At 36.7% G+C, this 15,580-nt stretch overlaps 1 protein-coding gene across 3 annotated transcripts in view; it reads right to left on the bottom strand.

Annotated features, from left to right (window-relative positions):
- Positions 1-1,966: 1,966 nt before the first annotated feature.
- The window catches only part of ntng2b (netrin g2b), a 65,678-nt gene continuing 52,064 nt past the window's right edge, over positions 1,967-15,580 (bottom strand). For all 3 annotated transcript variants that reach the window (XM_084136197.1, XM_084136199.1, XM_084136198.1), the window contains 4 exons: positions 15,245-15,319; positions 12,634-12,801; positions 8,166-8,300; positions 1,967-3,109 (listed from right to left, as the gene is read on the bottom strand). In XM_084136197.1, coding sequence (XP_083992323.1) covers positions 2,892-3,109; positions 8,166-8,300; positions 12,634-12,801; positions 15,245-15,319 — 596 coding nt within the window. In that variant the 3' untranslated portion in view covers positions 1,967-2,891. The remainder of the gene's footprint in view (positions 3,110-8,165; positions 8,301-12,633; positions 12,802-15,244; positions 15,320-15,580) is intronic.

Genomic DNA, 15,580 nt, shown 5'->3' with positions numbered 1-15,580 from the left:
ACAGTGGCTTATATGACAACATGATAATGATAACATGCACAGATTCTACATGCAATAGTATTATTACTAATATCAAGGAACAGTTAGTCTGCCACATAATATAGACGTGCTATCCACTTTATTTGTAGTAAAACTAGTGAAGAACATTGTACAGATACTCACCGTTTGGCGAAATCCAAAACTTTTCACTTGCGATAGAGTCTGTCGGGCTGTCGATTTACAAGGTTAAATTGTCACACAAGACACCCAAATAAGCTTTATTTACTTATTGAAATTTGGAGCAATTATTTTAGCGGTATAATTTTACCGCCGTCGAAAATCTATGGTTTAGAACAGCCTAGTGCGCGCGACACGAAGACTGCAGGATTTGGCGTGTGAGGCACTTTTACTTCACTACAAATTAAATTACTTGTATTCTGTTACTATAATGTTAAGACTAATTAGTTTGTGAAAAATTACGTTTGTTATCGAGTCTATTCATGTCATGTTCTCAGACATCCCAAGTCTCCCGGAAGTTCCGGGAGTCTCCCGCATATTGATACTCCTTAACAAGATGTCGTTTGTTTTTGCAGACAGCTTATATTTTACATATTCATAATTAATATTTCACACCTGCGTAGTTTTGAACTCTGTGGAACAACAAAGGCAACCTTTGAGATAATCCCTTTTTAAATTGAAGGTAACTCCGCGGTAAAACGTGCAGTGTCTCTTTCACCACTAGGGGGCGTAACGCTTCTAGGTTTACACCGGTTTGTCATGCCCCAGTTTTAAGCCCAAACAACTCTATTACACTTTTTAAAGGTCTGTGTAGGCCCACATAATCTGTGCTCACAAACCTCAGTAGAAAGCTTTACAGATTTCTGCAGCACAGTTTACATCCCAAATGTCAAACCTTCATAGAACAAATAGGTCAGTTGTATTCAGTCTCGTCTTGTGGAATTTTGTTGCATTAGTGTTTTTTAGATGGTATTATGGTGGAACTTAATGGTCAGAGAGAACCAGAATCATATAGTGTTCCACTTGTGTGTTTAAAAAGAAGTGGAGGTTTATGATGTGATTCTGACTCTGAAAGCTTTCCAGAATTGTTTGCAGGATATGACCGACTCATCACCATCTTTTTAATCAAGTTTCTACCTGAAGGTGGTCAGAAGGAAGCTTTGGACTCATAAGGAACCATTTTGCTAATGATATTCTGAAGAAGCAGGTAATCAATGCTTGCTGACTAAGGTAAAAGCTTGATCCTCTCAGGTCAGGTGTAAGACACTTTGCTACTGTGACGTGACGCAGCATTTTTCTCTCGTCAGAGAGATGCCGGGTCAGCAAGGCCTCTGGAATCTTGCTTTTGTTGTAATTTTACATTATTGGTGCAGCATCCCGTTTGTTGTCTCACTGGCTCGGGTGTCATTTTCAGATATTTCATAAAGCCAGATGACCGCACAGACCAAAGTAAATATAAAATTCTCTCTGGGTTCCTCTACGACTGTTATATAAGACCCAATAGAAGATTTTATTGGGTCACTGACTGTTATCATGTTTTAATATACTGGATGAAATAATAAAACTCACAATTTTTAAAGATGGAAATCATATTACTACATACGGTTTATGTAGCCGCAATATTATAATGAAGTGAATTTTAAATCATTTTATTTGTCAGTTTAAATGCATGTTAAAAATGTTGTCATGTCCAAGATGCTGCACTACTTTGTAAAATGATAAATTGACAATTAATTAAGAACAAAATTGTAATTAGTTTTTACTGTTTCCTCAATATCACTTTCCATAATACTCTTATGATGTGAACACACCATTAGTTTTTTGTAAAATAATTTTAACTAGCAAAAGCCATTTCCTTAATGACATTATCCTACAGGAAGTGACATCATTTTGGAGAGAAAATTATCTTGTGTGTGTATGTGTGTATTATTACAAAATGCAAAGAAATGACCGACACAGAAACAATTCAAACGTGGCCAAGTAACAGTCACATTTACTGTAATGTTTACAGTGTCATAAAATTTCATTCAGTTCTTTTAGTTTTGTAAATCTGTTAACCATAAAGTTTACAGTGTAATAAACCCCATCCTGTACATCTCAGTAGAGTTTGCCATTTAATAAATTCTGCTTGGTACATCTAGTGCGTAAATTCATCCTCTGTAATACCTGACTGTAAAGTGTACAGTGTAAACTCTACGTTATAGGTTCTTGTATTATAATAGCTTTGTGTGCTGTAAAGTTTACAGTGTATATAATAAAACCTTTTTGCCTCTTGAGTAGATCCAAACCAAAAATATTCTCTACCAAAAATAGTCAAATAATGTGGGTTTATAATAATTCCATTTAATTAGATATCTTCTCTTACAAGTTGGATAGCGTGTTTGTGTCCTGAATACTTCATAAATATCAATGATCTCTAACTGTGGCGACAAACATTCCTATAACAACCAGCGGTACAGTGCTTAAAATCTTAATAGTCAAATATCACAATAATATTCATACTCTTTGCTTTTTAGCGAATAACAGTGAGCGCTCGTTACATACATCTGAATGTTACAAACTGCAGCGAGGGAGAGTAAAAAACGTGAAGCCGGACCTTTCCTGTCTTTCTGTGAAGACAACCTGCAGTCTCGGGTCACTGTGAGGACACGCCCCCTACATTGAGCCAATCAGAGTGAAGGAAGTGGGGTAAGTATTTAATTTCGCAGCTATTGCACAAGAAACTTGTTGATTTTGTGTGTGTGTGTGTGTGTTTTTGGTATTACTCGTCCTCAGCGTATACGTGAGGCGCACATTTTGAGTTCCATTGATTTCCAGCTCTAACAGAGTCTCTTTGTTTGTCGTTCTGCCCCTGTAGAGGGCGATGGGAGAAGCAGGAGTCTCTCAGGAGTCTCTCAGGAGGCGGTGGAGCTCAGCAGGGTGGCGAGGAGCGGGCAGAGCAGAAGTGCCAGGCTCAGAGAGAGAGAGCTGGCACGGTTGCACTTTTTGCCTCCTTCGCAGCGCGACTGTTGGCACAAAACACCCTTAAAGTCGGGCGGACAGATGCAGCGCTGATTCTGAACACACGTCCCCCCGTTCTGGCACAAGAGTAACTCCTCGTCACACACGTTCGCTGTGGAGAACACAGAGGAAAAGTTCATGTACAACATTCCCAATCTTTGCTTTTTCTTTTTTACATAATTATGCAAATACACACTGTAAAAACAGTAATATTGTGAGATATTATTGCAATCGAAAATAAGTGTCTTTTATTATAATATGATTTAAACTGTAATTTATTCCTGTGATCAAAGCTGAAGTTTCAGCATCATTACTCCAGTCTTCAGTGTCACATGATCCTTCAGAAATCATTCTAATATGATGATTTGATGATTAAGGAACATTTCAAAGTTTTTGCTACTTAATATTTTTGTGGGATCTGTGATGCACTACCATTCAAAAGTTAATCATTTTATTAAGATGCATTCAATTGATCAGTAAAGACATTGCAAAAGATTTCTGTTTCAAATAAATGCTGGTCTTTTTAATTTTTTATTCATCAAAAGAATCCTGAAAAAAACAATTATCATGGTTTCCACAAAACTATGAAGCAGCACAACTGTTTTCAACACTGATAATAATCAGAAATGTTTCTTGAGCAGCAAATCATCATATTAGAATGATTTCTGAAGGATCATGTGACACTGAAGACTGGAGTAATGATGCTGAATATTCAGCTTTGATCACAGGAATAAATTACATTTTAATACATTCAAATAGAAAACAGTTTTTTAAATTGCAATATTTCACAATAATACTGTTTTTACAGAATTTTTGATCAAATAAATACAGCCTTTGTGAGCAGAAGAGACTTCTTTCAAAAGCAAAAAAAATCTTAATTAGTCCTTTTTATTGGTAGTGTAGTCTCTCTCTCTATCTCACACACACACACACATGATAATTTTCTTGGTGGCTTGTATCTGTGTCATATTTAACATGGGAGTCCGGCGGTGTCATTAAAAAGCCACAACGTGTCGCAGGAGTCTGGGTACTAATGAGACCAGGTGCTACACACCTGACCCCAAACTGTCTCAGCAGTGAACAATGAGTGTGTGTGAGAGAGAGAAAGTTGAAAATGATAAAGAGGAGCATGACTATTGCTATGTTCTGAATAACATACTGCCATATAATTTTTCAGATTTTTCTCATTTGCCTGGAATACCTGGGATGACCTACTACTACAATACGACCCGAGCGCACAGTGCTGAGCACCGTTTCCCAGAATGCAACACCATTAATTCGTCACACTGGAAATGAAAGGTTAAGTTGAGGGTAAGTAATATCAGTTGTAGTTTTAATCTCTTGACTCATTTTACACAGAATTAAATTAAAAATGCTAAATAAAGAAGAGGATATGGAAGTTAACATGCATGTGATCAGATCATGTGACAACAATGTGGCACAGAACACAACACTTAGTAAAGTAAAAATCCCACTCATTTTCTCCACAGCGGAATTGATTCTGAATAATAACTCATAAACCTGTAAAGACAGACGAACTGTGAGCAACGAAGTTGTTAATCGATTGTATGCTTTTGTTGAAGCCATCAGCCTGGATTATATATTTAAAAAAATCATATTTAACAGTGGAATTCCAGGTGAAAAACTACATTACCCATAATTCTGCAAAGAAATTTCGAAACAAATTGCACAAAATGATGTATAAATATGATACGTATCAGTTTTATATTTATCGATCATTTTTAATGTAATTCACAATGCTTCATGGGATTGTAGTTCTTTCACTCCTCATTAAATCCATGAAGTCTTGTACCTTTGTCTTTTTGCCTGATTTTCTAATATATTTTTTTGCTTCAAATCAAAGTGTGTAATGATGTGATTCACCTCATAGCTGGTTGGTTTGGTTGATGGCTTATAACTCCCTAATGAAGACTTTTGAAATAAAATCCTATGGGAAAATTACTACCGGAAGCAAGGCCGCTGAAAAAGTTGGCGGCCACTAATGCACTCTATTATTCCTGTTTAATATTAATGCACTCTATTACTACTTGAAGTCATTACAGGAATGCATTCGTTTTCAAATACTAATTTTTGAAGAAATAGTAGGCAGTGTATAGTGTATACGGCACAGAATTAAGTTTGCCATTCTGAACATATCCTATAAAAAAAGACTGTAAGTGAAGGGTTAAATGGGCATCTTTTTTTCTTTCTTTTTTTTTGCATTGCTGAAATGGTCACACTAAATAAAACTTGGTGTAGAAACAGTTTTCACTCAGAAATTGCTAGATTTTAATATTAATTACACAGAAAATGGCAAGAAACGCATTGAATTTTTAAGTTGAAAGCCTGAAATATTATTTTCTTGTAAAACATAATCTAACAGTCTTTGTTTTGTTTACAAATAAGTTGTTACAGCGCATGATATTTTATAAATGTAATACAAAAAGCTCTAAAAGAGTCCAAACCATGTGAACACTTTCATTAACCAATAATATTTAAATATTATTAACCAAACAGCTTATCCAGTGCATTTACTAGAACCAGTAAATACTGGCTGCATGCAGATCCACTTAACCCTAAAACAAAATACATCTATTTGAAGAAAATGACTAATCCAGCTCCGGAAGTGTGTCCCTAATGGATTCTCCCCTGTTCTGTCTCCACACAGAGCTAGCGGTTCTGGCCGTGGGCCAGTTTCATCTTAAAGATGGATCACAGGGAAAACGCTGTGCGCAGGGGTTCTAAAATCACCATGGGAATCCAGGTACAAATGTGATCATTACCCCACAAACCAGTTTCCAATAAACAAAGGGCTTCTTAGAATGTGCAGATAGCGGGAATACAAGCCAAACCCATTATACACCAGTATAATCTATTGTGATAATAGGTCAGCCTCCTGTTAAATCAGATCAATCCCGCCCTCTTCATTATGAGACCACACCCCTTTTTTGTGCAACACAACTTGACACCAATTCCAATGTTTGAATCATAAGCCTTACAATTTTTTTGTCACTACACTCTTAAAGCGTAACTCTCACCAAAATGCAACCTAGGGTCTTTTTGTGAATCTACCCGAGGCAAACTTTCGTGTAAAAGCATAATTAGAATGGAAACGCCACTTTTAAGTTTGACCGTATTTTCATTTTCGGTCAAATTGCCTTTTGAATGGGAGTGAATGGGGCACGACTATAATAGCATCAAAAATCACTATTTTTAAAACACTAAGAAGGCTCGACACAACATGAAACTTTGCTGGAAGTATCACCAGGGGCTCTACACATGAACTCCAGCATTGAGAACATCGTTTGTGTACACAGAGTTTACTAAAAACTATTTTGAACAACTCACTGTAGCTGTGTCCGCCGGCATTTTGACAGTCAAAAATAGTCGATCTCCGAATGTGAATGAACTGACTCTGAATTTTAGTATTGCTTCTTATATGAGGATCCTTTTTCAAATACAAGGTCAATATTGATTTTCACTAACGCCAAAACAACAAATTATCCGTGAATTTATATTGAACTAAGCTTTAGGAGCTTTCCATCTTTACTCTCCTCCCTGTTACGCTGCATTCGGAGATCGACTATTTTTGACTGTCAAAATGCCGGCGGACACACAGCTACAGTGAGTTGTTCAAAATCTCTTTTTAGTAAACTCTGTGTACACAAACACTGTTCTCAATGCTGGAGTTCATGTGTAGAGCCCCTGGTGATACTGAGAGCAAAGTTTCATGTTGTGTCGAGCCTTCTTAGTGTTTTAAAAATAGAGATTTTTGATGCTATTATAGTCGTGCCCCTTAAAAGTGGCGTTTCCACTTTTGTTTCCACAATTATGCTTTTAAACGAAAGTTTGCCTCGGGTAGATTCACAAAAACACCCTAGGTTGCATTTTGGTGAGAGTTACCCTTTAAAAATAAACATTTTACATTTATTCATTTAGCAGACACTTTTATCCAAAGCGAAATGAGAACAGTAGAAGCAGTGAAACTAACAGTAGGACCACAATATGCAAGTGCTATAACCCTTCCCAGTTTAATCTAACGCAGTAAATGTACTTTTTTTTTTAGAACCTTAAACCTTAAATAAAGGTTCCAAAAGTTTGGTAACACTTTTATTTCGATCAATCAATCTACTAGCTAACTTTGCAACTACATGTAAACTAGCAGTCAGAGTCAGCAGTTTTTTATTAGTGTGAAAAACATTTGAATAATCTAAAGAACTTTTTTTTCCACTATAAAGAACCTTCTGTGCAATGGAAAGATTCCACACTCTAAAATATAAAGGTTCTTTATTGGCATCTGTCGTTCCACAAAGAATCTTTAACGTCCATAGAATCTTTTTATTACACAAAAAAGGTTCATTGTAGTGGGAAAAAAAGGTTAGTTGGGGAACAAAATGGTTCTTCTATGGCATTGCTGAGAAATCCCTCTTTTGGAACCTTTATTTTTAAGAGTGATGGATGTTAGAGGTATTTTTAAGAGAGATGGATGCCATTAAAGAAGCTTTATTAAAAGTGCAGCCCAGTGGTAAAATGTCACTTCCGTTTGTGAGGATTCTGCAATACCAGGACATCTTTTACACTGCAAACATGGCACAGAAGCCGCATCTCAAGCAGCATATACACTGTAAAAAAATATTATTGGTTTAGCTTAAAAAAGTAAGCAACCTGGTTGCCTTAAAATTTTAAGTTCAGTGAAATTAAACCAATCTCCATTGTATTAACTCTTAATTTTTTAATCAACAGAAACACAAAATATTATGTTATCTGAACCACATAAATTATCCAAGTTGATTTGACACAAGAAAAAATGTTGTGATAACAAATCATGAAAATATTTTTTTACAGTGACTAGTGGTTTGACTGGTTTGCATGGTTAACCGCTGATGATAGTTGGCGTAACTACACCACTAAAGCATCTTTCTCATTTCTTGAGTTAACTCTGTTTTAACTCCACAGTGTAAAGACTAATGACTGCAAGCTAGAAGTAGTAATAATTTAAACTGTTATTTTATTTCAGATGGCTTTAGGAAACTAAAGTTCTGTGCCAATTAATATCTGATTTAAACCTGAAATTGGCCGAGGAGAATGGAAAGGCGACTGCACACTTTGACATTGATTTGTTAATTAGATGGGAGAGTTGAATGAAGTCTGATTGGGAAGGTACTTACGGACACAGCCCGGTTTCCAGTAGTAACCGGGGAGACATTCATCACATTTGACTCCGGTTGAGCCCTCTTTACACTGACAGAAGCCAGTGCCGTTACAGCGGTCGTGCACCGAACCCATCGTATTACAGTTACACTCTGAAAAGAAATAGAGAGAGTTAGTCACAGGAAAAGGGCTGAACTTGTACAGCTTATTTCTGAAAACTTGTTTAGTTGTTGAGTGTCAAAATGGCTTGATAGTTTTAGTTGATTGGCAGGTTTAATTCAATTCACCACCCAAGTTTGTTTGCTCTGAATAAATATTTGCGTGCATATGGCATGCACTTGTGGCCATCATATTTATTCATAAAAATGTAATCTTAGTGCATTCTTAAGCTGTGTTTGCATTTTCTGTAGTTGCTTTTTGTATTTAGAAAATAAGCTAAAAATAAGCATGCTATTATTATTTTTTTAGCAATAATATGTTAGAAAGTGGTTAGTTGAATGCACATGATTGGCAACATAATGTCATAATTACCATTAGGAAACTCTTGAAAATTTCTTATAACTATAAATACCAATTTGCTTCTGAGTTTTCCGTTTTAATTGTGAATGTTGATGTGATGTTTAACGGAGAACAATGACAAAGTGTGCCAGAAAACATTCGTTCAGCTGGTTTATGAGGAGACAGACTGCATAATTATCCCAAATAACTCCCAGAATCCAGAAACAAGTTTAGCACTTCAGGTTCCATCAACCTCAAGTCAATGGGTTTTTGAACTGGTTTTTGATTAAATGCCTGAAATAAGGTCAAGCTCAAGATATTGTCACATTTCATTCTACAACATAAAATACCAGTAATACCCCCTTGTGTGTGTGTGTGTGTGTGTGTTTTTTCTTCTTTTTTTTCTCAAAGCTTTTACTTGTCTTGGAAAAGGCGGTTGTTACCAAGTGTCTAAATGGGACTACAGAGGTTTTCGGGACATTAAACGTCATCAGCCGAACAGGTAAACTCATCTACTCACTAGTTTGCTTTCACAGCTTTGCAAACTCAAACTTTCAGGGAAAATATTTTCTAAATGAAGACTGAAAGAGTTGTTGCATGAAGCCCGAATTCATGTGACCATGGTGTAGTTCATTTATAGCCTTAGTTTAGCTTTATACTTCTGCCGATTGTATTAAAGGGTTAGTTCACCCAAAAATGAAAACTCTGTCAGTAATTACTCACCCTCATGTTGTTCCAACCCCGTAAGACTTTCGTTCATATTCAGAACACAAATTAAGATATTTTTGATGAAATCTGAGAGCTGGATCACTCCTCCATAAGCTTCTAGGTAATTTAATCTGCCGGCCCAGAAAAGTTAGTAAAGACATCGATAAAATATTCCAAGTGACTACAGTGGCTCAACCTTAAGTTTATCAAGCAACGAGAATACTTTTTGTGCACAAAAAAACGCAAAATTTTTTCAACTATTCATTTTCTTCAGTGTGGGCCTCTGATGTGAGTTCACGAGAGCGCCGCGACGCATGCGCGAGAAATGAGAAGATGACACTCACGATCATTTGATGGGAAAGTGTGAAAGGTAAGCCATTCATTTTTCACGTTTTCTCATTGGTTTCTCACGATTCGGACATCCAGAAAATGCACACTATAGAACCAGTGTAAACACTACATCGAGATCCGTCTGCGTCATCTTCTCAGTTCTCGCGCATGCAAACTCACTCAGAGGCCCACACTGAAGAAAATTAATAATTGAATACATTTTGGGGTTTTTTGTGCACAAAAAGTATTCTCGTCGCTTGATAAACTTAAGGTTGAGCCACTGTAGACTATTTTAACGATGTCTTTACTAACTTTCTGGGCCGGCAGATGAAATTACCCAGTAGCCTATGAAGGAGTGAGCCAGCTCTCAGATTTAATCAAAAATATCTTAATTTGTGTCCCGAGGATGAACGAAGGTCTTACGGGGTTGGAACAACATGAGGGTGAGTAATTACTGACAGAGTTTTTGGGTGAACTGACCCTTTAAGGCTTCAAAATTCAAAAAAGTCCAAAACATGTAAGAATCATGAACTTTTGTTGGTCATGGAGGTTATTCTCTGCAAAATCCAAAAGCCAATGGAAATATCCCACTGGGTTTTTGTCAAGGGAATCAGGGTGATGCTAATTTTCGGGTTGGCCTACAAAAATACATCTTCACTGCAGCACTCTATTGCATTGCTAATATATTAGCATATTATTAATTTATAAATATTGTTAATCACACAATTTTTGGTAACACTTTACAATAAGGTTCCATTAGTTAATCCATTAACTATCATTACATTTGTTACAGTATTTATTGATATTTGTTAACTTTAGGAAATTAAAATACAACTGTTCATTGCAGTTCATGTTAGATACAATTTTTGATTTTAATAATACATTAGTAAATGTTAAAGATTAATACATGCTTTAGAAATAGCCTATTTTTCATTGTTAATGAATGCAATTAAATGCAGTTTACACATAATTTTTTATAGTCACTGTTATAGTCAGCTGTAAATTATGTTTTATTATTTTTTAGAATCTATCCGCTGAAAATAGACACAATAGACTCAGTGCTTTTGTGAGCTCAGGATGAGGTAAATGTTCTCCTCGTGGAGATACTGGTGTTGACCCTGTGCCATGTTGGCACCTGGCACACACCCGATGAGGGCGAGCTGATTTGTGCTGACTTCCCAGCACGCTTTCATTTACCCCGCGCCCTGCCTCCTCGTGCGGCAGATGGACTCTCTTCTCCGTCCTGGTACTCTCAGCGTCCGCTTGGAAGCAGAGCTGCTGATTTAAGAGCTGTGACATCCGGGTTTATTTCTGGAAGTTTATTTGAAGACCGCTGGGAAACTCTAATATGACGCTCCCAGGAAGATAATGTTACAGTTTAACTTTGTTGACTGTGGCGTACAGTGCATTTTCTCTTTCTTCCCTCATTCAGTTGTCTTTGTATTTCTTTCTCCTGATTACATCCCTAGTATTTTTCTCCAATATGTCTTTTTTGTTTCAGTTAGAGGCATTTCCTGGCTCTGTTTGCTGGAAGATGTTTTTGAATGTTGTTGGATTTCTCTGATGCACACTTCAGTGAAGTCCACACTGGGTCTCTTTAAAGATTTACTCTTTACTCCTGATATTTAGATGCGTTTTGGTCGATCGGATCACAGGTAGTCGAGCGAGACACATTCCCATTCACACCTGGTGTTTTAATCCGTCTCTTTTGTCCACTTTTCAACAACTCCGGTCCTGAATTCTTCCAGGGGAGGCCTTTTTCAGATATTTCGATATAATGGACGAAATAAGCTCACGCAAATTTACATATGAATGTGCCTGGAGACGACGGAAAAACATACGGAGAGCATCAGCTTTCATTTCAGCTCTGACAGCCCCAAGGCCGCGTCGAACACAGTGAGTGCATGTTAGAAATCAGGAATGGTACATTTCTTACGTTTCGACTACCTCTGGAGTGTTTGAAAGTGAATAAGCTCAAAGCGTTTTAGACCCAGTTTACACCTGTATTTAGTGTTGTCTACTTCTAATCCAATCGACCAAACTGCATCTTATTACCAGGTGTGCTAGAGTATTTTTTTGCTAAATTGCTTTTAGTGTCTAAAACTGGGAAAAAAGTAAACCACCAAAGACTGCCCTCCTCAGCTTTACAGTCTCAGTAGAGTCATAAATATTATAATTTTGTATATTATAATTGTAAATATTGTAATTTCTTCAAGGATGGCTGACTTCGCAGTAGATGACAATGAATGACTGCTGCTTTGCAAATATATTAAGGTGATTTACAACAGCTAATAGCAGGGCCCACTGAAATAAGTTATATTTTTCCCAAATTCTGTTCCATTTCGTGATTTGATAATTTGTACAGCCCTACTTTTCCGCTGAATTCCGTGACATTTTACGTTGTACTGTAAATTCCATTTTTATGACTGGATGCCGTGAGTCTGTTTGTGTTTTCAGCATTGAAAATCACAGGACCCTATTATAGTCAGCTAGTGTAAAGCTAATCGACTAATTGCTTAATGCAAATTAATTAATTATTTGTGAGATACCAAGCATACATCATATAGTTTGTATAAATGTTATATAGGTGCATTCATTCATGCTCGTCTCAGCTTTTGTCAGGTTGTCCATAGTTTGTGTTTGAGTTTGAGGATTTGTGTATTTGAGACAAAAATATGAGTTTATCACGTGCAGCGATTCAATATTGTAGTTTTAGTTTGATCAAAGAACAGTATGATTTACATTTACATTTCGCATTTGTCAGATGTTTTTATCCAAAGCAACTTACATTGCATTCAACATATACATTTTCTCTGGGAATGGAAGCCAAGACCTTGGCTCTACTGTTTGAGCCAGTGACGTCATCTAATCGTCTATTTTGCCTCTCTAAGATTCATGCTCAAATGCATGCATAGTATTCTAGTTATAAAACTGCACACTGTTACTCACCGATACACACGTTCTCGTCATCGGGCTCCGCAGAGTTGTTTTTGAAGAAGCCCATGCGACAGTGCTCGCAGTTCTGACCACGCGTGTTGTGTTTGCAGCTCACACACGTCACTATGTTCAGGAAGTCGATGTAACTGCAGCGATTCGAGTGTCCGTTACATTCACAATCTGAGAGGGAGAGAGAAAAAGGCAAAGTCAGCAACTCTAGGTTAAAGTACACTCTAAAAAAACTTATTTTTAGTTACTTTTTAATTTATTGGGTTAAAATTAACCCAACTTTTTTAAGTGAGTAAAGAAGGGTTAAAAGAGAGAAGAGTAATGAAATGTGCTGGTTTTTAAGAATGTCGTTCAAGGTGTTGATATCTAAATGTGGGTGGTCATATGTTAATAAGCTCATGACATCATAAGCATGATGATTTAAAAAATGATTAGCGTTAGAGTACATCTACAAGCTACATCAATCTCGATGCTGAATCGATAAAAAGCTATCGACTCTTTGTTTTGCGTCACTCTGTGTCTTTCCTGCTGCACCCACCCACAGCACTGACAGCTGAAATGAAGATTTGTGTGCGTGTGTGTGTGTGTTGCTGACAGGGCGATATCTCGCACACTCTTACGGGACTCTTGCCCACTCCGCATGCACGTGAGTGTGTGTATGTGCTCTAGGGATGTTGGGAAATCTGATGACAGATGTTTTCTCGAAAACAGCTGTTTCCTCGTCTTCTGAAGCAGATCTTTTTGTCAAACTGCTTGGCTTCTCCCAGTTCCCATTCACACCTGTCCTGTATCCTACTCTCATGTCTGTGTCTTTCTGTCACTCATAGAGAATCAGTGTGCAGTGCGTTAATGAACTACGCTCAGTGTAGCCCCTATGAGAGAACCTGAATCAGTGCCTTTCGCTTGATTTGCATCAGAGTGTCCTTTCAACGCAAGCAACTCACTGCACTTTGACCTCCATGTGACAGGTACAAGGTTCTAGGTAGCTAGTGTACACTAGCTGGTGTACACTTTTATTCAGCAAGGATGCATCAAATTGATCATAAGTGACATTAAAGACAATCATAGTTACAAAAGGTTCTATTTCAAATAAATGATCTTCTTTTAAACGTTCTACAGTATTTATCAAAGAATCCTGAAAAAAATCCACAAAATTTTTCCACAAAAATATGAAGCAGCTCAACTGTTTTCAACATCGATAATAATAATAGTGTCTTGAGCATCAAATCATCATATTAGAATGATTTCTGAAGGATCATGTGACACTGAAGACTGGAGTAATGATGCTGAGAATTCAGCTTTGATCACAGGAATAAATTGTAATAATATTTCCCAAAATAACTGTTTTTACTGTATTTTTGATCAAATAAATGCAGCCTTGCTGAGCAGAAGAGACTTCTTAAAAAAAAAAAATAGTAAATAGTAAAAGTAAAAATTAAAAGTAAAAAATAGTCTCACCAATTTTTAAAAAATATCTTGTTCTACCTTCGATGTTACTGGTTCAGTATTTCTTCCATCTGGTTTTTGATTTGATTTTGATTTGCTACACCTTAAAGATCAGCGGCAATCAGGGTCAATAATTTGAACTTTAACCCCCAGTATCACAGACAAGGCTAAAGCCTAGTCCCAGACTAAAATACATGTTTGAGCTGTTTTAACTGAACGCAACTTGCACTGACATACCTTAAAATATGTCAGTGTCATTGTTTTTTCTCAAGATGCACACCAGTTATGTTTTTTTTCCCTAAGGCATGTTTATAAAAGCTATTAATGTCCTAATTGAACTGAGGTCTAATCCTGGCTTAATCTAAACCCTGTCTGTGAAACCAGGCCTAAGTGTTACATTACAATGCTTGAGGATAATGCTGTAGTATGGTCAGGGTATTGGGCAACACTGATGTGAATCATGTGAAAGAACTTTTGTCAACTCCAAACAGGAATCAAAGTAAAATAATAATGTGTTTGGACCTTGAACATGTCAGACGTGTGGGACATTTCACCAGCATTTAAACATGGCCAGTAATTAAACTTGTATAGCTAAATCTAATGTTGCACTTGCTGTATGTCTGTTTTTGTACATCAAAGGCGCAACTGTAATCTAATGATATTTCATATTACAGTTAACTTTTATGTTTAAATGCATATTTACCCGACCAATTAATCAACTTTATGAATTTTTTGCTACTTCAGAAATTTTTTATCACTTCAGAAGTGTCTTTAAAATATTTATGCACACTTTAAAAGCGACCGAGAGCGAGGAACTCAGTACAGAGCCTGTCTCAGCACATAGGAACAGGCAAATCAATGAAATATAAATGAGTTCCACACGTTACACACAACACACTTACCTTACATGTCACAAATAATAGAGAAAAGCGGGGATGAAGGGATTGATGGAAGTTAGAAAGGAGACAGGAAGTGACATGTTGAGAAACATCATCAAACTCAGTTTTTGAACTCTCAACGTGACATTACAGTGTTTATGAATAGAAGGGAAAAGTAAAATCTAGAATATATACTGTTCCTTTTCATTGTTCATTCTTGTAAATACTGTGATGTTGTACTTTGAGATCTCTGTTTTCGTTTTCTCATCTCTTTATCATGTCTTCCTCACCTTTAAAGTCGTCATATATGATGCCTTTTAGCTGGACAGTCTGTTGCCCTCCAGATAGTAAGAACTTCAGAAGAGCTTCAGAGAATGAAAATTCATATTTTACATGTTCATCTAGAAACACTGCGATCGAGTCTACGGCAAGCAAATCTGCAGCTATCAGTCCGGTTACAGGAGGGATGAGTTGTCTAATGCAGAACTGAATTATTGTGACATTTAACAGGCCCAGAAATTCACTACCAAGCAGGTTTACTACAGTATATACAAACTAAAAACTACAGAAGCTAATACAGTTTATTGTTTATGTGGGTTCTAATGACTATGCACATGCAGTTATAC

Source organism: Abramis brama (assembly GCF_963993115.1).
Source record: "Abramis brama genome assembly, chromosome: 15".
In the NCBI taxonomy this organism is placed as follows: Eukaryota; Metazoa; Chordata; class Actinopteri; order Cypriniformes; family Leuciscidae; genus Abramis; species Abramis brama.
This window is presented reverse-complemented; position numbering and strand designations above follow the sequence as displayed.